The sequence below is a fragment of the Leucoraja erinacea genome, chromosome 7, assembly GCF_028641065.1.
Source record: "Leucoraja erinacea ecotype New England chromosome 7, Leri_hhj_1, whole genome shotgun sequence".
NCBI lineage: Eukaryota > Metazoa > Chordata > Chondrichthyes > Rajiformes > Rajidae > Leucoraja > Leucoraja erinaceus.
In genome coordinates, this window is record NC_073383.1 from 37,050,796 (window position 1) to 37,074,979 (window position 24,184).

The 24,184-nt window shown below is 40.4% G+C and overlaps 2 protein-coding genes across 20 annotated transcripts in view; one reads left to right on the forward strand and one right to left on the reverse strand.

Moving 5' to 3' along the window:
- ikzf2 (IKAROS family zinc finger 2) overlaps positions 1-24,184 on the reverse strand; it is a 215,828-nt gene that overhangs the window by 78,996 nt on the left and 112,648 nt on the right. For 9 of the 19 annotated variants that reach the window (XM_055638288.1, XM_055638294.1, XM_055638286.1 and 6 more), the window contains 2 exons: positions 2,010-2,064; positions 1,553-1,654 (listed from right to left, as the gene is read on the reverse strand). In XM_055638288.1, coding sequence (XP_055494263.1) covers positions 1,553-1,654; positions 2,010-2,064 — 157 coding nt within the window. Of the gene's footprint in view, positions 1-1,362; positions 1,510-1,552; positions 1,655-2,009; positions 2,065-2,658; positions 2,970-3,116; positions 3,200-3,337; positions 3,481-4,015; positions 4,225-16,698; positions 19,098-21,972; positions 22,037-24,184 lie in introns of those variants that run through there. The other 10 variants (XM_055638301.1, XM_055638302.1, XM_055638300.1 and 7 more) reach the window with 8 other exon arrangements.
- LOC129698888 (sperm-associated antigen 16 protein) overlaps positions 3,774-24,184 on the forward strand; it is a 705,663-nt gene continuing 685,252 nt past the window's right edge. The window contains exon 1 of the mRNA XM_055638281.1: positions 3,774-3,932. The gene's annotated coding sequence lies outside the window, so the exon portion shown is untranslated. The remainder of the gene's footprint in view (positions 3,933-24,184) is intronic.

Here is a 24,184-nt window from a genome sequence, read left to right on the forward strand (position 1 = left end):
AAAAGGGATCATTTTTGAGGCCAGATTCCAACACCCTTGCTACCCACCACCACACCCCAACACCAATACACATATATGTTACACGCTGCAGTACCATTCTTACTGTTGCTCCCAACCCTAATTCCATAGACAGTAATCATGAATCAATAGAAATAAAAGACAACGCTATCACATTTTCAGCAAAAGCACATTTCATTCCTGATTTCCTCTGTTCTGACACCTGTAGTAGAAATATGGCACCATCATTGTCCCATGAGGTTTAGAAAAGATATATAATGTACACTGTAAAGTCTGTTTTTAAAAAAATTGCCATAAAAGATGTTAAATTAATAGTACTAAAGAAACGATGTGCAGCAGGGAAAACAGGGATCTCCACATTCTTTAAATATTTCATCCCAAATGCTTTGTTCCTCTGCAAACTAACCCTAAACAAGTTGCAGTATGATTAACAGAAAGGGCATCTCACTACTCAGTGGGTGATACTAACCACCATTAATAAATAATGTCTGATTCATATTTTCAGACGGTTCTTACAATTTTTAAATATATATACGTTCAAAATCAATTTTACTCAGAACATAATTTTGACGGAACTCAGACACAGCTACATTACTTTCTCTCACACCAGCTAAATATCATAAACTTTACATGATCAGAGTTTAATTTAAATTACAGATTATAAATAAAAAGACCCTTTTGTGGATTTGTCTATTTTACAAGCCACTTTATATCAAATGAAAACATATTTTCCACTTTTGAAACAACATTTTGCACTGTACTTTTAAATGTTTTAATCCATTTTACATCTGTGGCAAGAAGCATCTGCTTACGCTGTAAATTAGACAGCAGTTTTTGATTTACTTACATTTTATTCAAAAATACAGCTGCAACTTGTTTAGTACATGAACAATAGTGCCGACTACGTTCCTTTGACAAGTAATATAGCCAGCAATTCTACTGGCAAGTAACATTTACATCAGTTAAGATTATTTAAAGTGACAGGGTACTTCTTAATCAGCCAGCCATATTCTCTGAATTCAACATTCTCATAAACAAAAAAGATAAATCACCTACTAATCATAATTACTTCTGAAATTATTACTAATTACCGTAATAAATTTATTTTGGTCTACAGTGAATTACAATAGTGTGGGTCCAAAATAGGAAAATAATGAAATGTATAAAGACCAATTAAAGTAATTTCAAGTGTAGCAATTTACATAATTAATTTTAACTTTCAATTTACGAGCAAAGATATGATGTTTTTGGAAACTAGAAAAATGAATAATTTTAAAATACTGATTATTTATTCTAATTCTATTTATTTGCAATACACATCCTATAGATCTAAATAGGTCTTACCTGGCAAAGATAAACATACATCTCCAAATCCAAATACTCCATAATTTAAAGCACTAAATAGGTTCATGTGCACAGGTATGAAGCAACTTTTGCAGGGTTTCAGACCAAAGAGTTGTGCTGTGATAATCTAACCAGCAGGTTTGTGCAATTGTCAGTACAGAGCAAAAACCAGTATAAAAAAGATACTTACTGTTTGTCATGTGACTTAGAGAACTGTATTGGCCATTGGGTGTGCTTGTGGTGGGGTTCATCATCCTTGAATGGTCCATCTTGGGGCAGAAGTCATCATTACCTGTTTTAATGAAAAGGTCACCATCAGGTAGCAGTTATTTATAAATCAGTTATATTTTCAATAAATAATTCTCTTTTTGCAATATGCACTGTTTTTGTGAGAAGGATTAATTTGAACACATCTTTAGCCACAATGAAAACTAACTTTCTTCCTAAGGAACCCAATGCTTATCCTGCATTAAAGTATTTTAAATTGTTCACTTCCTTTGACTGTTAAGAATTTTGAAAAACAGTAGATTTAAATTAGCAATATGTTAAATTAACTGAACAGAGCAAATTATTATCTACAGCGTTATTTCTATGAAGATTTGCAACTTTAGGATAAAATATATACATATATTCAGTTTAAAACTCACCACTACCAGTGATATGGCCATCAGTAACCTCTGTTTCCATATTCAAAGTGCAGTGCTGTAACAAAAATTGGCAAAAAATATAATTGCGGATATCTTATCTGTTGCTGAAAAATGCTTATGATAATTGAAAGACACCTGTAATCAGAGGACCTCAATTGCTGCATCAATCCTACAGCTGCTGTATTATAAGACCATAATTGTTAGTCGACAAAAATTGGTATTTTTCGGAAGGTATTCTAAAAATTGTTGCATTATTTGATTAATTATTCAGAACCAGAAATTACATCAATTTTCAATCATTGGCACCTAATTATTGTAGTCTTTTTCAGGATAATATGGCTATTGGATTCAGCCATAGATTATGTTAATGGTTGCTATTAATTTGCAAAGATGCAAGAGATGACTGCAGTCTTTCTCAAAGATCAGCAGAGCAATAAACTAGAAGTTTCAAAGAATATAGTTGCACTAATATTTCTTCGGCTTAACAAGACTTGTCTCTGTCATTTCCTGGTGAAAAGTCATCATGAAATTTTCTGCCATTCACAATAAAAGGCATCTAAACTTTTTTCAGTTACCATAATTCATTTATCTTATTACTGCAAAGTAAACATATAATGACATTGATTTGTGACTGAAATAACTCTCTTACCTCTTTGCAAAGCTATGTACACACCACCTACACTACACTCTTACTTGTAGAAATTATTTGCGTCCACAAAACTAAATACATTTATATTGATAAACACGAGCAATTGTTGATGACCTGTGCATTTATACTATTTATATCTATCTTGAAGAATTAATTAACAGTGAGAGTATGATTGAGATTCTCAGCAACATAACCACTTTTTCCATTAGGATATAAGGCCTGCCTCAAGAAGAATGCAGTACAAGGAGCTCCTCTGCGATTTAATCGGAAGAATCCATTCCTATTGATCTCAAAATATTTTTAGGCATGACGACAGAAACATCGCGTTAGTTACTGGAATAAGGTCATTTCTCCACTTGCCTCCAGCTACTTCCCTGCAAAATGTGAATTATACGTTCCTCTTTTTGCCAAGTTTTAGAGAATACCATTTCCAGTGCCGGGTAGAAAAGAACTCTTACCACTCGAAAAAAAATCCAGATGCCAAAACAAAACACTGTGAAGTAAAAATTGCGATAGCTACATAGAGCTTATCTGTATGCTTGTTCTATATGACCATTAATACACACGTAGAACAAATAAGAAGAATCGAACCCAGTTCCTCCGAAAGCTGAAATCAGCGTCGGGCACACTGCAACAACCAGGAAAAGTCCCACCAACAAAATTGGTTAAAACACTCCACCTTTCTACCTTGCAGATCGTACGAGAATCGTCAAAATTAAGCGACTGTCAGTTCTTGCTCGTGTTGACGATAAACGTGCAAGGTTTGGGATGGGTGTTGGAAAAATGTTCAGGAATGTCAACGTACAGGAGAGAAAGAGGTCAGCGCCTCGACAATGCAATTAAAACAAAACTTGATACACCGGTTCCTAAGGAATCGACGAGAGAGTGAGGAGGAGGGGGAGGGGGTGGGGGTTACACACAAGCTTTTACATTCAGACAATTTAGCACGATTGTTTAAATGGCTCATGGCGACATATTATCGTTCCATGGCACATGAAAAGACAAATGCTGACAAAAAAAAATCGTTTCCATCGGCAAAGATGGTATCAATCCGGAATAAGCAAGGTGTGATGGGTGACAATGCCAGTAATTATGCTAGGCATCCGATGCCTACATATCTACTACACAATGATTCCTTAACAACTGTGCGCACATGATATACGAGTGCGATTGCTATCCACACATATCCAGCCATTACTCCAGCTCTCGTATGAATACGACGGGATTTGTTTGGAACTGCAACAAGTCATTAGATCTGTACGGTGAATGTGCAGGTACTTCTTTTTTTTAAATCTTCGCTGTATGAAACTGATCTGATTCACATTTCTGAGTGATGTAGAAACAAGCCTGTGATTACCTCAGTAATAGGCTACGATCATTCAAATCCATCACCTTTCTCTTTAATATTGCACAGAAGCGAACTGCTGGATATGAAACGCTGCTAATCCAGCAGCCACTTCCTCCATCTTCACCATGGTAGTATGGGAGTTTGTCAAACACCGAGAAACCGAACCGCGCGGTTCATGCTCTCGGCGATCGACTAGAGCAAAGATACTCCAGCCAACACAAGGGAAACACCAAAGATAAGAACTACACATAAACCCGGCCAATCATTAGGGAATATAAAACTGTTTTTGCCGTCTGCCACATAGATCTGGCGCTAACATACTGGCAATACGCCTACTATTAGCATGAAATTGGTAACCTTTTAACAGCCGGTATTCAAATATGGGAGGTATAATTAATTGTCCAGTTAATGTATTTAAATATATAAGAACCAAGCAACTTACTACAACACTCAGGGACTCAATTGCATTTTGTTAAAGGTCAACTACAAATGAATATGCATACGTCATATTTTTTTAGTTAGCGAGCTCACTAACATTCGCTCATTATAGCAAGTTAATTGTAGTTACAAAAATGTTTACAGTTTTGGGGATGGCATGTCACCAATTGTACCTTTACAATGAGCTTCCCCATGCCTGAATAATTGACATTCTGTTTCATAATATTGAATTCTGACATGTTAACCAGTATTTGGAGATACATTGTAATTCTGCCCACTTTAAAGTCCGCGATGTTTATATTCAAAGGAACTCGAATCATTGTCATCCTTGATATGACTGATAGTTACACGATCTATGTCAGTTATAAAATCACTCGTTTGCCAAACCATTAGTATGCGCATATCAATTATTTTAAATTCAGTGAGATGTGTGTGTGTGTGTGTGTGTGTGTGTGTGTGTGTGTGTGTTGGGGGGCGGGGATTCGCGGACCACAATCTTAAAATGTTAAAGATGTATAGCAATCTTTTATATTTTATTACGACTAAACATTAGCCCACATCCTGTCTCCGTGTTCTATTTTTTTTTCCAAAGCCTCTATATCACATTTCATCCATCGTAACTTAATCTGATATCGAAGAATATTATCTGGGTTCAGCTAGTCAATAATGTTTTCAGATGTTAAAATGATGCGGAATATCATTCCTCACATGTCTCGTCATTCTTAGTTTAGGTACTAAATAAATTATAATCCACGTTTTTAGTGTGGGGAATTAGTCTGTCAACGACTGATATCCACATGTGGTTCAGTCTCTACACAGAACCTATACAAATGGGGGCCGGTCGTCAGCAAAGTAGTATTGAAGTTCCAAGGTGAGGGGGGCACAATGCTTAAAATCACGTGAATCAGCGAATGTTGACTTTTAGAACTCGCAATTAGTAACAACTCGAAAGATTATATATGTCTTTCCCCTAGCAATTTGCAATGTGGCTGTCCCGTTTCGTCCCCGTACGGTCTTAAAACACTTTATGGGAAAGAAAGGGAAGAGGGAGTTTATTTAAAAAAAAAACGGGTTTCTGTGGGACAGGTTGAGTGCATTATGACTATAAACGATATTATGACATAATGGTATAAACGAGTTTCCTGAACTAGCCAAGAAGATGTGGGAGGTCAATTATTTATCTGTCGGTCGTGCGAAGTTACGCTTACGTTTTCATGAAGTAATTCTTACATTGCTTGTCATTATTGCTTGTCATTATTATTACCGCCTATCTCTTTCAACTTTACCCGCAGATTCTTTTTGATTCATTTTCAGCTCGATAATGAGTATACTAGATCATAAAACATTTAAGTATTTTTAAGTGCTTTTTTAGAATATATAAATCCTTTCCTTCTCAAAGTATTTATGAAACTTGGAATGGCAGGAGTAAAAGGTAAATGGTTGCCATTTCACACTTTGATCTTTCTACTTATCCTGATGTATCATCAAATTCTTGGTGACACGTCAGTAAATTGCCATATTGATTGTCCAGTGTAGATTTTTTTATACCCAATATGACAGATACTTCAGAAACTGTCCTCACAGTGCCACCTACTAGTTGTAAACTCCAATTACATGTGCTCACAGCAGTGCTTACATGTAATACTTAAATCTCTATTTACACATGAATAAATATATTTTGGGATGCTATGGGAAGCCAGGAAAGAGATTAGTGGGGCTCTGACATAGATTTTTGCATTATCTTTAGCCATGAGTAAGGTACCGGAAGATTGGAGGATAGTTAATGTTCCCACATTCAAGAAGAGTGGCAGGGATAAGCCAGTAAACCACAGGGCGACGAGCCATATGGCAGCAGAGGGAAACTATTGGAAACAAATTCTTAGGGATAGCATTTCTGATGGAATGGCAGGGAGTTAACATGATTTTGTACATTGGGAAGTACAGCCCCACAAATCAGTATTGCCTTGAAGTAATTAGGAAAATTAATGAAGGCAAGGCAATTGATATGACATACATTTACTTTAGCAAGGCTTTTGACAATGTCCTGCATGGTAGTCTGGTCCAGAAAGTTAGGGCACATGGGGTACAGGGTGTTTTGGCATACTGAATCTAAAATTGGCTTGATGATAGGGGGATTGAGGATAGTAGTGGAGAGTTGTTTTTCTGACTGGAAGTCTGTAATTTGTTTAGGAAGGTGTAGGAAGGAACTGCAGATGTTGGTTTACACCAAATATAAGACACAAAATGCTGGAGTAATGCAGCAAGATAGGCAGCATCTCTGGAGAAAAGGAATTGGTGATGTCACCCATTCCTCTTATTTAGAGATGCTGCCTGTTTCGCTGAATTACTCCAGCATTTTGTGTCTGTAATTTGTTTGTACCACAGGAACAGGTGCTGGACCATTACTTGGATGATAATGTCTATGGATTATTAAGTTTGCTGACACCAAAATTGATGGAGTAGTAGAGGGTGAGGATGGTTGCCTCAGGTTACAAAAAGGCATAGATCCACTGCAAAGTTGAACAGAGCTATGGCAGATGAAATTTAACCCAGACATGTGTGAGGTAATCAATTTGCTTCATCTGATACTGGATGGACATATACGGCAATTGGCAAGGCCTTAGATGCATTGATGTACAAAGGAACTTTGAGGTGCAAGTTTGTAATGGGAACACAGGTTGATAAGATAGTGAAGAAGGTATATTGTTGTTTGCCTTCACTTGCAGGCATATTGAGTTTTAAAGTTGGGACATCATGTTCCAACTGTTTACGAATTTGGTTAGCCATATTTAAAATATTTCGTGCAGTTCTGGTCACCATACTATAGAATGGGTGTAATAGCATGACAAAGAATGATATTCACCACAATGTTTTATTTTGTTTCAAGGAGGAATGGAATAAGCTGGGTTGCTTTCACTGAAGAGCAGGAGGTTAATACAGATGTTTATAAAATTATTTTGGATATAGATAGGGTAGGTAGTCAGTCTTTTTCCAATGTTAAAGAAGTCTAAAACTACAGGACAGAGGTTTAACGTGAGAGGGGTAATATGTAAAAGAAATACGAAAGGTATTTTTCACACAGATGGTCATTGCTATGTGGAACAGGCTACCAGTGGAGTTGGCTTAGTCAGGTACAATATCAGCCTTTAAAAAGTATTTGATTAGGTACATGGATAGGAAAGAAAGCATGAAAGAGTTATGCTGAAGGGCCAGTTTCCATGATATACGACTCCATGGCTATGACACAGTGGATCTACCATATCTCTAGAATTCCCTTGGTCTCCAGAAACTGAAGGATGCAGTACTCAGTAACCCAATGGAAGATTCATGGGGGTGAACTTCAGAATCAAGGAATCACACACTGGCAATAGCACTGAATGAGACCAGCCTGTCAAATTGGCACAGGCTCCACTTCAGAGTGATGAAGCTAGTACCACATCCTACCTCCACTGAAAATTCCTTCCTTCTGTGCACTTACCCAACTTCTTGAAAGGTGCAATTGAATTTGCCTGTATAATTACTCAGACAATCCACTGCAGACTCAAACCACTTGCTATGTCCGTGTCACTTTTATTTTTTATTTTGCCATTCTACCTCAGTCCCAACTCCCTATTCCTCTCCGCCAATTGCAATAGCTGGAGAGCTATTTTATTGTTGTCTTCCACAGTGATTGCTCCCTCCACAACTTGGTTTACTCATCTTACCTAAATCACCCCCTCTCCTATGAGAATAACTCAAAATGCAAAATTAAATAAAAGAGCAAGGTTACAGTTGTTTGATAGACAAAAAGGACCTCGAAAAAATGGATGATAGACACAAAATGCTGGAGTAACTCAACAGGACAGGCAGCATCTATGGATAGAAGGAATGAGTGATGTTTCGGGTCGAGACCCTTTTTCAGACTGTGAAGAAGGGTCTCGACCTAAAACATCACCCATTCCTCCAACAGTTTATGTCTATTTTCGGTTTAAACCAACATCTGCAGTTCCTTCCTACACACATCGAGTAAATGGATATTGTTATAAATGGATATTGGAAATGGTGTATCACAGCATTGTCTGCTGATAGTTTAATTACACGAGGAACACAATTTCAATATTTATTATTGATATTAAGAACAGGAGGCACAGCAAATAGTGAAGAAGATGACAAAAGTGCCTGAAAATATATATAGAATGCACACATTGATGTGCAAGCAAAGCAAGCGATCAAGCACAGTTAAATGCCACAAAACAGATATGTAAATATCAGTTAATCTGCTATTACGATGTTGGTTGAGGCATTTAACTCAATCATTCAGATATCTCTGTAAGATTAAATTATATGGCCATGAACAGAGTTCCAACATGGTAGTAGATGCCTGCAGACTAGCAGCAGCAAGCAAATCGATATTGCCAGTCTCACAGATGCTTGCTCATTCGTATAGGTTGTCCATATGTCGTTTGTTCATTACCTGGGTAGGACCTGTATTTGGGATAGTGATAACTGCAAGGACCATGCACAAATCCTGAAAACTATTAGAAACTCCAGACAGTGAACCTAACATTAATGGTGGAAAGGTTATTGGAGGGGATCCTGATAGACAGGATCTACATGAATTTGGAAAGTATTGATTAGAGATAGTCAACATGACTGTTTGCATGGGAAATAGCGTCTCACTAATTTCATTCACTCTTTGAAGAGGTGACCAAGAAGATTGAATAGGGCAGTGCTGCAGATGTTGTTAACATGGGCTCAACAAGCCTTTGACAAGGCACTACATGGTAGGCTGGTCTGGAAGTTTAGATCACATGGGATTCAAGGTGAGCTAGCCAACTGCAAGTTCAAGTGTTCAAGTGAGTTTATTGTCATGTGTCCCTGATAGGACAATGAAATTCTTGCTTTGCTTCAGCACACAGAACATAGTAGGCATTTACTACAAAACACATGAATAAATAAACAGATAAAGTGCAAATAACAGATAATGGGTTATTAATGTTCAGAGTTTTGTCCGAGCCAGGTTTAATAGCCCGATGGCTGTGGGGAAGTAGCTATTCCTGAACCTGGTCATTGCAGTCTTCAAGCTCCTGTACCTTCTACCTGAAGGTAGCAGGGAGATGAGTGTGTGGCCAGGATGATGTGGGTCTTTGATGATGTTGCCAACCTTTTTGAGGCAGCGACTTCGATAAATGAAGGAATCCCCTCGATGGAAGGAAGGTCAGAGCCGATGATGGACTGGGCAGTGTTTACTACTTTTTGTAGTCTCTTCCTCTCCAGGGCGCTCAAGTTGCCGAACCAAGCCACGATGCAACCGGTCAGCATGCTCTCTACTGTGCACCTGTAGAAATTAGAGAGAGTCCTCCTTGACAAACCGGGACAAGGGGTGGTGGCAGAAGGTTGCTTTTCCGAATGGTATACCACAGGGATCAGAGCTGGCTTTGGTGTTTATTTTCATATATTAATGATTTGGATGTGAAAGTAGGTAACAGGGTTAGTAAGTTTGTGAATGATATCTAAGTTGTTGATATTGTGGACAATGTAGAAGATTATCTAAGATTACAATGGTATATTGACCCGAAACATCACCTATTGATGTTCTCCAGAGATGTTGCCTGACCCGCTGAGTTACTCCAACACTTTGTTCCTTTTGGGTATCTTGATCAACTTAATTAATTGACTGAGGAATGCAAGATGGAGTTTACTTCAAATAAATGCCGGGTGTTGCATTTTACAAACCAAGACATTATTAATACAAAAACTGATAGGGCCCTATGGTAGAACAGAGAAACTTTGGGGTGTAGGAACATAGTTCCTTGAAAGCGGTGACATAAGCATACCAGGTGGTAAAGCAGGTGTGCCATAAATTTTCACTGGTCAAACATGGCATATCTAGCATAGTCCCACTCATTCCCTAAAATAGTAATCATTTGTCTGTTTTCATTAATTTTAATGCACTGATTAATCACAATATTAATCAAATGAATGTGGATTTAAATAAATGTATTGTATAAAATAAAATGTTTGAAACATTCAGCAGGTCGAGCAGCAGATGTGGAAAGAAAAAAAGTCCAAGATTCCATCAACATTGACAAAGAAAGAACTATTTAATTCCAAGTTGAAGAAAGTGAGATTTGCAATGAATAGGAGAATGGAAAAGTTTGTGAAAGTACAAAGTCAGGGCTTTTGTGCAGATAAATTGTAGAAGTTTTCTTATTAATGAGATAAATGGAGATAGTTAAAGATGATAATACAAAGAAGTGCAAAGTGTTGGGTTTGTACCAGAGATGGAAGTGAAACATAGAATTAACATGGCAATAGCAGGAAGCTCAGGATCACTTCTGTGAAGCAGGGCCCGAAATTAGCGGTTGCCCGGGTGCCACTGACCACCCAAAGTGCCGCCGGGCAACCTAAATGGCGAGTCATTTTGCCCGGCTTGGCAACTTGGTTTATGCCGAAGATAGACACAAAAAAGTGGAGTAACTCCGCAGGTCAGGCAGCATCTCTGGAGAAAATGAACGCGACGTTTCGTGTTAGCGACGGCTGTACTGCGGGGCAAAGATACCAGGTGCGTGGTGACGAAGGGTCGGAGCGAATGACGGGCCCCGAACAGCGGCAGCAGCGGCCGCGACAGCGGCTCCATCTCCTCCCTGATAAGGGCTGCTGCTTGCAAACCCGCTAACGACGCTTTCAAAACAAACCCTCTCGCACACCGAGGGACTCCCTGCCTCGGCGTGCGGGAGGGTTTGTTTTGAAAGCGCCGTTAGCGGATTTGGAAGCAGTGGCCGCTATCAGGGAGGAGGAGGAGGAGATGGAGCCGCTATCGCGGCCGCTGCTGCCGCTGTGCGGGACCCGTCATTTGCTCCGACCCTTCTGAAGCAGCTGCACCATAGATCCTATAGCTATAATATCTTTGAGCTGCACCGCTTGGCCCCGCACCTTGCTGTTGGCTGGCGGAGGGAGACGGTGGCGAGCAAATCCCAACAGCCAAGGCAGCGGGGCGATGTTGTCCGAGGAGCGCTGACCTTCCTTCCTCCCCACCTCGCCCCTCTCTCTCTCTCTCTCTCTCTCTCTCTCTCTCTCTCTCTCTTGTACGCCCTCCCCCCTTATCCTGAGACCCCTCCTCTCCATCCTGCACTGATCCCCATTCCCGCCTCTATTCAGTCCTCACTGACATCCCCTGTGCTCCGCTCCCCATCTATCTCCCCCATCTATTCATCCTGCGCTGATCACCCTATCCACCTCGCATTGATTCTCCTGCCACCCCCCATCCATCCTACACTGGTCCCCCAATTCATCCTATACTTACCCCCATTCCCATCCATCCTGCAGTTCTCCTCCATCCATCCTGTACTGATCCCCCATCCATCCTGTACTAATCCACGCATTCATCCCGTAATGACCCACCCTCCATTTACCCTGCACCTTCCCCTCATTCATCCTGCAGTGATCCCCTCATTCATCCTGTAGTGATCCTCCCATTCAAGAAGAATGGGGGGGAACAGTCTTAAGAATGGTCTCAACCTGAAACGTTGCCTATTTTCTTCGCTCCATAGATGGTGCCTCACCCGCTGAGTTTCTCCAGCACTTTTGTCTACTCCCATCCATCCCGTACTGAACCCCCCCATTCAACACCACTGACCTCCCCCGTGCTTTCCCCTCACAATTTTACCTACTCCAACCAACACGCACTAATTCACCTGCCTCAATCCATCCATTCTGCACCGACTGCCTTCTAACCCCCCTCCCCCCCCATCTATCCACCTCGCACTGATTCACCCACACACCCCTCCCTGACCCTATTGTGCTGGAAATGTTTGTTTTTAGTCCATAAAGATGGATTGATTATATTGTGAACTCGTGAAACATTAAAACCGCAGTGTTTGATTGTCACTGCTGCCATTGACGCATTATTACAGAATTCATTTTAATGGCAGGCAAATTAATGCTCTTAATATGGAGTATCAGTACTGTAATTATTTAATGAGCAACATTCACAACTATACGTTGGATTTATCCAGGTTTTACTTATACAGTCGATCATATACACCACAAATTTGGTCAAGTTATTTCAGTTGAAATTTTAACATTAATTCTGAAGTGGGAATGATGGACAAAGCGTTTATCAATAATTTTATTTAAATCTGGTGCTTATAAACTGGGTATCTTCATTGCTGTTCACAACACGTACATCTAATCTGAATGTCTGGTAATGTGGCGTCTTGACACCTTTAAATATATTACCAAAAGAACATTTGCTGCAGTTATGTCCTTTGACCATTTACATCTACAACATGGCTGCTGGCCAAAAAGGGCCGCCGCTCCGGCACCTTTGCCAGGTTCAGGAGAAGCCCTTACCGGCCACCGCTCCCAGCCCTTCTGTTGTCAAACGTCAGATCCCTCCGGCACAAAATGGATGAACTCCAACATGATACAAACTAACAAAGACTACAGTGATTGCTCTGCCATCTGCCTGACAGAGACCTGGCTGGATCAATCAGTACCTGACCAAGCGGTAACACTTCCAGGTTTCACATTACATCATGCCGATAGATTATCCAAACTATCGCACAAGGCAAAAGGCGGTGGCATATGCATAATGATCAATGAACGCTGGTGTACAAATTCTACAGAACTCACCCATGTATGCTCCCCGCACCTGGAATACCTCACTGTCAAATGCAGACCATCATTCCTCCCACGGGAGTTCGCATCAGTAATTCTGATCTGTGTTTACATTCCACCTGAGGCTAACGCTAACACCACCACAGCCGGGTTAGCCGACTACGTCTCCTCAGTGGAAAACTCACACCCGGACACAGCAGTCATCGTCCGTGGGGACTTTAACCAGACCAATTTGTCATCTGAGCTCCCCGGCTACCATCAGCAGGTAACTTGCCCCAGCAGAGGGACCAACACTCTGGACCACTGCTATACTACCATCAAAGAGGCTTACCGTGCATTCCCGAGGGCTCCGCTGGGCAGGTCCGACCACGCAATGCTGCTGCTAGTTCCACAATACAGGCAAAAAGTCAAATCCTCCAAGACACCAACAAAACATGTCCGGTGCTGGTCCCCTGAAGTCATCGAAAAACTCCAGGGCTGTTTCGCGTGCACAGACTGGAATGTTGTCCATGCTGCAGGTGACTTCCACAACGCCACCGTTGCAGTGACGTCATACGTTAACTACTGCGTGGACCTGTGCATACCACTCAAAAAAAGTCAAACACTACAATAATAATAAACCATGGTTTAACAAGGACATTAAAAAATTAAGAAAGGAGAAAAACTCAGCACATATGGCAGGAAACAAAGAACAATATATGGCTGCCAAAAACAAACTGAGATCTGCTATAAGAAGGGCCAAATCTAACTATGCCACTAAACTAGAAGAACAAATCACTACTAGTGACATACGTTTCATCTGGAAAAAACTCCAAAACATGACGAACTACAAAAAGAAACCCACCCCCACACCTGACAGTGACAATCAGCTTCCTGATACACTCAACTTTTTCTATGGGAGGTTTGAGCAGGCACCGGCTCCACCACCATCTCCCCCCGACCGCCTCCCTCCCCCCCTTTCACCATCTATGAGGAGGAGTTGAGGAGCATCTTCAGGGGACTTAAGAGGAATAAAGCCCCCGGCCCAGATAACATCAGCTCCTCCGTTTTCCACCACTGCGCTGCGGAACTGGCTGGGGTTTTTACCAACATCTTCAACTCCTCCCTCTGTCAAAGCTCAGTACCCAATTGCTTCAAAGAATCCATTATCATCCCGGTTCCCAAGACCAAGACCATCTCCTGCCTCAATGACTCCAGACCCATTGCCTTGACATCGGCAGTCATGAAATCATTTGAGCGCATCATACTCAATCACCTGAAAACGGTCACCACCCCACTCATGGACCCATACCAATTTGTATACAGAGCCAACAGGTCAGTTGAGGACACCGTCAACTTAGCAACTCATCACATTCTGAACCACCTGGAGTCCGCAAACACATATGCCCGCATCCTGTTCATGGATTTCAGCTCTGCATTCAATACAATAAACCCGGCCAAACTGTTTAATAAATTGCTGGACATGAACATTGACCCATGCGTCTGTCACTGGATTCACAACTTTCTCTGGAACAGGCAACAGAGGGTGAGGATCAACAATAGCACATCCTCCCCTCTGTTCCTCAGTACAGGCACACCCCAAGGCTGTGTTCTCTCACCCTGGCTATTCTCCCTTTACACAAACCAGCTCACATCCCACCACAGCTCCGTCAACCTGTACAAGTACGCGGACGACTCAACCATCATAGGATTCATCACCAACAACCAAGAAACTGAATACCGTGCACAGGTCAACCAAGCAGTGACCTGGTGCACAGACCATGATCTCTTACTCAACTAATCAAAAACAAAAGAACTCATCATCGACCCAAGACGCCAGCCATCCCCCAAAATGTCTGTGCTCATTAAAGGTGAATCAATCTCCATCACAGACACATTCAAACTGCTTGGAACCCACATCAGCAACAACCTCAAATGGAGGACAAACGCAGACCACATCTATGGAAAAGCCCAGCAAAGACTTTTCCATCTCCGACAGCTCAGGAAGTTCAGAGTAAGGTCTCATCTCATGCTCCGCTTCTATACAGCCATCAGCGAAAGCATCCTCACTTCATCCATCACAGTCTGGTTCGGCAGTCTCGACTCACTCTCCCGGAAGAAATTACAGCGCATCATCAACAGAGCATCAAAAATTATTGGCTTACCCCTACCATCCCTTGAATCACTTTATCACAAACGGACACTACACAGAGCCCGCAAGATCATCTCTGATCCTACTCACCCTGCACACTATGCCTTTCAGCTACTGCCCTCTGGGAGGCGTTACAGGACTATTGCCTCCAAAACAAACCGCTTCAAAAACAGTTTCATTCCCACTGCAATTTACATTTTAAACTCTGTACGGTGAGGAATAAGAATAAGCATGGCCCTTATGTATTATGTAATGTGTCTGTCTGTATGTATATCTATGTTATATGTTTAAGGTTGATGAAATGTTGGAACCTGTACCGAGCTGTACTGATAACAAATTCCACCAGCCTGGCTGTGTGGTCATTAAAATACAATACAATACAAACAATCTCTTGTCAGTTAGTGTAATGTTTAACCTGTCAGATGGGTATAGTCGGTTTTAACAGCTATTATCATAAAATGCCTATAGAAATCTCCTTGCAACCTGTATATTTTGTTGTGGGAAGCGGGAGTGTTTCTGTACCAATAGCAATAACGACCCATGCTATGGACATGTTATGGTAATTTTCAGTCCTTCACAGAAAACATGCTTGCATCAATCTGTAGTGTGCATGGTTAAGCATATATGTTACCATGGTCCAGGATTTATTGACACAGGTTGATCATACGCTGAATAATCCAACCACATTTTAGTTTGGAAGTGGAAAGAACTAATAGAAATTGCATTAATTGCAATGTGTAAAAAGAGTTGAGATACTGTATTATAATTTTGCTGCATGTCATTGTGGTATATATCATGTCTTGATTGGTGAATATGTTTAGTTTGTGACTTTATTTGAAGCAGAAATAATATGTGAATGCTTCATTGAGTATAATTCCGACTGATAACTACGCACTTCGTCCGAGCACATTATCGCACGCGTCATGCAAACCGTCTTAAATTACCACCTAAGCTGTCATTTGGCAACCTAAAAAGCTGCCTAGGTTGCCCGGCTGTTAAGCAAGAGCCCTGTGAAGTGATCACAAGTGCTCTACAAGACTGCCACTTTGACCAATGAGACGACAGATGGCGCAATGGGCTAAGTGTTCGGCTGATGACCGGAAGGTAGCCGGTTCGAATCCCGCTTGGAGTGCATACTGTCGTTGTGTCCTTGGGGCAAGACACTTCACCCACCTTTGCCTGTGTGTAAATGTAATGTAATTATGTGAAGCACTTTTGGTCAATGCAAGTTGACTAAAAATGTGCTATATAAATAAGAAAAAAAAATAAATAAAATTAGAATGTACTATACATTTTCAACATTAAAATTTTACCCCTCTTTGATATTACTATCACCCCTCTATATTGACCCTATTGAATGAAGTACCTCTGTAATTTATCTCCATGACAATGCTGGCCTCAATTTCATAAATGTTCCCTTTGATCGGTCCATCTTTCTCTCCATCTATTCTGCACCGAAAATTAACTTATTTATTTTTCCTGTTCTGATGAAGTTTTCAATCTTAAAATTAAATATTTTCTTTTCAAACTTACTGCCTGATTCAAGCATTAAATGTTTTAATTTCAGATTTCCAGAATCTGCAAATTTACTTTTTACATACATTATATATTTTAAAATTTTAAACAAATTTTAATATTTAATTTTATTGTATACTTTTTTTTTTTTTTTTAATTATTTCATTTGTTTCTGATCATAAGAGATTTTGAGAAACAATATCAAATACCTCTGTCAGTGCAAGATGTCATACAATTTGTGACATTTTCATTGAGGTACAACTCATGTATTGCTGTACCTCATAGAACAGTCACAGCAGTGATGGTAGGAGCCACATGAGCAGGGAGGTTAAGATCAATCACAGGCACCGTGCAGCAAACAAGAGTATCAAGGTATTGATCTATAGAAGGGCTTCATCTGGACGCACATATAATATGGTTAGGTTGCCAAACTGAAGAACAATTGGCAGTTATTCCAGAAAATACATTTTACACAACAGTATTCAGTATTTACTTTATTGTCATTTCACCACGTACTTGCATACACATAAGAAACAAAAAATTGTTTCTCATCAGTTTTTGTCAGTGTGATTAATAAAAACAGAAATAAATACATACAACTATAAAATTATCATATCTAAAATAGACCTAATATTGAACTAAAAACAGACATTCAAACCGAACAGTGACTTTACCTTGACAGGTGTCTAGCTGTCAAGGTTTGGGCGCGGTTAGATGTGGGTGTGTATGTGTATGGGGAGGGGACACAGTCTGTTAACCATTTTTATTGCTTGTGGGAAGAAGCTGTTTAGCATCTTGCTGGTTCTGCAGCTGATACTCCTGTACCTCTTCCCAGATGGCAGAATGGAGAAGATGTGGTGGGATGGGTGGTAAGGGTCCTTAATGATGGAGATGGCTCTGCGGATGCAGAGCTTCTGGTAGATCTCCAACAGGAAAGGGAGTGGGGCACCAATGATCCTACTGGCTGTCTTCACTATCCTGTTTAGCTGTCTTTGTTCGTAAGCCTTGCAGCTCCCAAACCAGGAAGTGATGCTGTAGGTCAGCATGCTCTCGATGGTACCCCTGTAGAAGGTCGTTAGGTGAACAGTGGGGAGACCTCCTTTTCTGAGTCTCCGGAGGGGGTGGAGCCGCTGCTGTGCTCTTTTGATGACTGCTGTGGTGTTGATCGTTGAGGTCAGGCCGTCCGCTAGGTGAACTCCCAGGAACTTCACACTGCTAACCCTCTCCACAGCAGCACCATCGATGTGCAGTGGTGTATGATGGTGTTTGCCAGCCCTCCTGAAATCAATCACCATCTCCTTCGTCTTATCCACGTTGAGGGTGAGGTTGTGAGATCTGCACCACTCTGTAAGCAGCTCCACCTCCACCCTGTATGCCGACTGATTATTGTCACTGATGAGACCCACCACTATTGTGCCGTCAGCGAACTTGTTGATGTAATTGTTGCTGAGTCTGGCAGTGCAGTCATGGGTAAGCAGACTGAACAGCAGGGGGCTCAGGACGCAGCCTTGGGGTGAGCCAGTGCTCACTGCGATGGTTCTTGATGTACGGCTGCCCACCCTGACTGTCTGCTGCCGCTGCTTCAAAAAGTTAAGGACCCAATTGCAGGTGCCAGTGTCCACCTTCAACAGCTTCAGCTTTTCTACCAGCTGCTGTGGAATGATTGTGTTAAAAGCTGAGCTGAAATCTATGAAGAGGTCCTGGCATAGGTGTTCTTCTGGTCGAGGTGTGACAGCGCGAGATGGAGTGTCGTGGAGACTGCATCCTCTGTGGTTCTGTAAGCGAACTGTAGTGGGTCCAGGTTGGCAGGGAGACAGTTTTTTGATGTGCTGCATGACCAGTCGCTCAAAACACTTCATTAATATGGGTGTGAGAGCCACTGGGCGAAAGTCATTGAGACAGGCTGGGTTGGGCTTCTTCGGGACGGGAACAATGATGGCACTTTTGAGGCAGTTGGGCACTACTACCTGGCTGAGTGAGATGTTAAAAATGTCTACAAAAACATCTTTCAGTTGCTCTGCGCAGTCCTTTAAAACGCGTCCAGGGATGTTGTCCGGCCCTGCAGCTTTGTGTGGATTGAAGCTGGCGAAGGCCTTTTTAACTCCAGCTGTGGACAGCCTGAGTGACTGGTCACTGTGTCTGAGAGCTATTTTCAGCCTCAAAACGTGCATAAAAATCGTTTTGTTCATCTGGTAGAGAGGGGTCATTATGACATATCCGCAGTGGGGGGGCTTGTAGTCAGTGTTGGTATGAAAACCCTGCCACAAGCGACGTGTGTCTTTGTCGTAACAGGCTTTGCACCTTCCTGCAGCCTGACCTGCTCCATGACATCACCACTCACTACTATAGCTATTCCTTACCCTACCCATCAGAATGGAAAACATCAAAGGGGGGAAAATTGGAGCACTGGGGAAAGAGAAAGATCTAGATGTAATGATATATCATCATGTAAAGTTCCTCACACCAAAGAAAACAGTTGTTTTATTAGGAATGCAAAATAATTTGCATCCTGGTAATAAAAATACTTAACTATATACTATTGATCACGACAAACAAAACATCCAGTTTCACCCTTGTTTGGGTCTCATTTAGAATCTTAAGCAGCTCAGATGGTGCTGAGACTTAAGTACAATACACAAATCCTGGGATAATTTGCAAACGATAAAGAGCCCAGATTGAACCGACCTCATACTTCATATCCTGTTCCTCATCTTTATGTCAACCACAGTTGGTTTAGAACAATCCCCTTAAGTTAACTGGTGCAAGTGATTTGTGTATTTGATCAAGATTTATAATATATTTAAGAGCTGAGCTTGCTTTTTTTTAAAAGCAACAGATTATTTCAAATGTTATGTTTAGGGAGAACTAAGTTAAGTTCACATGTTATGCAAGGACAAAACTAGTTGGATGTTAGACAGTTATTTACCAAAAGAATAATGGATCTATAGAATAGACCATATAACAGTATTTTTAAATGCTATTTTTCAATATACGTTTAAGAGGGAACTAAAGTCATTTTGAATGGGGCAGATATAGCCCATATAAAAAACTATGCGCATTTTATATGTAATAAGATCCATAATCGAGTGGATATCTGGAGTACGTTGTAATGCCCATCAGGTGTGCTAATTTAACTGTTTTACAGCTGCCAAGTTTTCCAGATAATACAATTTCCGAAGTCAAAGGCTGGTGGCTAACCATTGGGCACAATACTCATCAACGTTTTCTCAAGGTTCTCTGATGCATCATATTATATCATGGCATCACCAGAAGCAGAATGACCGTTTCAACTGTCTCTACTATTTATTTCATTTCCCTTACATGTTTTTCCTCTACCTGCTAAATTTTTGTAAGGTGTCCTTGAGACTCTTGAAAGGCGCCCATAAATAAAATTTATTATTATTATTATTAAAGCTACGGTAACATCTTCAGAAAGATCAGCAAGTTTCTCAGCAATTTGCCAATTCCATTCTCATACAATGATACTTCAATACTCATATCTTCATACAGATCGTGGGAAACATGTACAATGGTTTAAGGTCTTATTTGCTGTAGCCCAAAGCCACCAAGTTGACATGAGCTCGGAGGTCCATGCATCAGTCTATCCTGCCATGATTCTTGTTAGAGCTTTGAAAAAATCCATCACTGTAAATCAGACTGAAATATCTTAGAGTTGGCCATTAGCTCCATTACTCATATGGTCCTGCTGCCCCAACTGAAGACCCTCCATACCCATTGTTAACATGTGGAAGGTCAGATATATTCTTATGCTCTTTGCCACCTTCTACAGTATGGGAGAATTAAGGTCTATTTCCAAATCTATTTCAAAAGGGGATTCTGAGCTGCAACTTTATAAGGATGTATGAAAAATAATGCAATTTAAAGGAGTTTGAACCTCTGCTGTTTTAGGATCCTTTATATTTTGTATTTGAAATGTGTTGTAGCTTTAAATGTCGAGAATACGTAGAGACTGTTTGAAGAACAGATAATGTGCAGTAGTTTCACAGTCACCTTCCATATTTCTAACTCTACCGTTCCTAAAACCAGTTACCAACGTTCTCACTGCTCTGATACCGACATCCTATGCATGCCCCCATCCTGTCATCATATCATTGATGACCAAATACCCTTCATAAAGCAACTTCCAGTCCCTGGAATTTACTTCCTACAGTATTTCCATCAACCATTTGATCACTCCTCCTGATCTCCCCCCCCCCCCCCCCCCCCCCCCCCCCCCCCGTTAACGAGCAGGCATCTCCTTAACGCACTTCTGTGACTTGCTCTGTAACCTATTTTCTTAAAGGCCCTCTGCAAAATTATGAAAACATAAGGAACTGCTGAAGCTGGTTTACAAAAATGATACAGTGCTGGAGTAACTCAACGGGTCAGGCAGCATCTCTGGAAAACATGGATAAGTGACGTTTCAGGTCAGGACCCTGCATGATTATGGGGGTGGGAGGGATGAAAGCTTGAAGAGAGAAGGAGCAGACAAAGCCTGGCAGATAATACAGGTGAGGGAGGGTTTTGATAGGTAGATGGTTGGACAAAGACCAGAAATGAAAAGAGAAGGTGTGACACAAAAGGATTGAAGAGTTCGACGTGAAGCTAGGAGAAGGAATGTGGGTAGAAGGGGAGGAAGAGAGAAATAGGTGAGAGTACAGGTGGGGCACAGGGGACGGGGGGGGGTTCTACTTCTTCTTTCGTGTGGCGTGCACAGCCTAAAGTTGTTGGATAACTTGTTCTATTTGATCTTCCGTTTGTGCACGTCGAGTTGATTGCATTAGTCAAAACAGGGCGGATCACGTGAAGGTTGCAATCTTCCACCCCGGGGGGGGGGGGGGGGGGGGGGGGGGGGGGGGGGGGGGGGGGGGGTTGAAGGTGGGGAATGTGGGAGGAAAGCTCTTTTCCCCCCACATTTTCCCATCCCTTCTATCCCACACCTCCCTCTATTCATCTATATCAACCTATTACCTGCCAGGCTTTGTCCTGCCCCTCCCCTCTTCTAGCTTCCTTCCGTTCCCTCCAATCAGTCCGAAGGGTTGTGATGCAAAATTTCACCTATCCATGTTCTGCAGATACGCTGTTTGAACCGCTGAGTTACTGTGGCACTTTATGTCGGTTTTTTTTGTCTCTACAAAATTATGCAACTTTACCCGATTACAATTCAAAAATCATTCATTGTAATGAGCCAAATATTTGAAAGACACCACAAATACATATTCTTTATTTAACATTCTTCACTGCGTTTCTGGGAATGATCATTAATGAAAGAATAACTCACTTTTTTGGTCATCCGCAAGGTGAGTTCATGGTGACTCCCTGTATAATCACATATGTTGCAGAAACTACATTACAATAACAAAGATAGGTTAACTTAAAAAAATATATTTGGGACCATGGATATACAGATGGGTGAAAGACGTGAGATTTCAAATCAGTGACACAAAATATCTGGAATTCATCTAGTAAATAAAAGCACAGTAATAAAGTATTAAAAAAAAGTAATAAATAAAATTCCAATATCATCAAACACAAACTTCATGAAAGGTGGTAACTGATTCCTGTTTCCAGGAAATATTGTGCATATTGTGCTAAGATTTGGATTTTGGAATTAATTACCAGTTAGTATCATTAAGTAGTGTCATTACAAATTCCTGCCATCAGTGGCGCTCTAGATCTGCCCACGTCCGTGCGTGCGACTCGAGAGGCTGTGGGGAGGGGGGTGATTAAAATGCAGGTTATTATTGGTTGTCAGAGAGGGATTTCATCGTACGACAAGCTTATGAAGAGATTTTGTTCTGTCATTTGTTCGCTATTTAAAAAAAAGTTGCTTAACTATTGAATCACTGGCAAAGCCTTCAAAATTATGGATCACATGTTCAGGACAAAACAAAAGATATGTACTTTAGGACGTTTATTTAACATATCTAATTTTTGGTGTAATTTTGTTTTAATCTGTTGATGCGAAATATGTTATTTAGGCCTGATAGCGGCCGTGTCCTGTCTGCCGACTGTGAGCAAAATCATGGCAGCGGCCACAATCCGATCTCTGTATCATAATCCACAAACATCCACTCTCAAGATAATCAAATTCATTATTTTTTGCACAATCATGTCATAAGAACATCTAAATTATCCATATTTTGTGTTATTGTCTATCCATGATCAATGTTTTCATACTAAATATCTGACAAAAAACTTCCACAGTACATAGTTTTTAGATATTTAGTATGAAAATATTGATCACGGATAGACAATTACACAAAATATAGATAACTTAGATGTTCTTATGACATGATTGTGCAAAAAAATAATGATTTTGAATATCTTGAGAGTGGATGTTTGTGGATTTTGAACATGTGTCTGCGCAAAACGGCCCTTGCGTGCTGCAGTGTTATAAACCAACAGAGTAAAATTTATGGGAATTATACATCAATTCCTTCGATTTGGCATAGAAATTCATGACAAAGTGAGATTTAAAAATCATGTTATATTGTGAATTGTTGTGTGAATGGGATCAGTTTGTTATTCTGTACTCCTGTACTTCTATACCTCATTTGGAAAAAGTTGATCTGAATGGGAAAGCAGTGGGCAGAAATGCATGTCATGCGTGATTTGAAGAGCAAAAACTTATAATTTACAACGCCAACATTGAAAAGTTGAGGAAAAACATGGTGTGCAGTTGCTTATTGGTTGCAGTCTGAGGATTATGATGATGCTACTGATTATGATATGCCAATGTACCAGCTAGCAGCTGATCTTCTCCATGAAGACTTGGTCTTTAGCAAGAAATTGTAATTTCTTTACCTGTCTGTTACAGCATATAATACAATAATATTAAAGTTCTGATCTTGAGAATATCACATTTTTTAATTTTCAAGGCAGTCTGGGTGTTTATTACTATTTTTGTCACAACAGTTAATTTTGTAATTAGCTACTTAATTAGGTAATTAACTAATTATATACTTTAATTTCAGGTCATCCAAGATGTATCATATTTGTTTCAGAATGCTTCAATCTATAATAACTGAAAATTTCATTCAGTTCTCTTAATTTTTAAGAAAGTTATGGGCTTTTTTGACAATTGACTGTCAATTGATCACAGCTTTTGAGTTAAGTTAATGGAAAAGCAATGGGAATAAGATGCTAATTTCTGAGTATTAAAATGACCATAACTTTAACACTGAGGATATAAAAGTGAATTAGGTATCAAATTAAAGTTCTTTTTATGCTTTATCTGATGCAATAAATTAAGGCTTGATTTTTAAAATCTCAAAATGTTGTAACATCCCTACATTACGATACACATAAGGTGAAGATCTATCTTGTCAGGAAATTCTAGATGAAATTTATTGTAAGTTTACGAATATATGTAAGCAGAGAGAGTTGTTGCCTTAGACAAGAAAAAACAGACAGCTGATGCAGCAGTTATATCGGTAATACATTTTACCGTCTAATTCAAATCTGGAAAGAAAAATCATAGCTAATTCTAC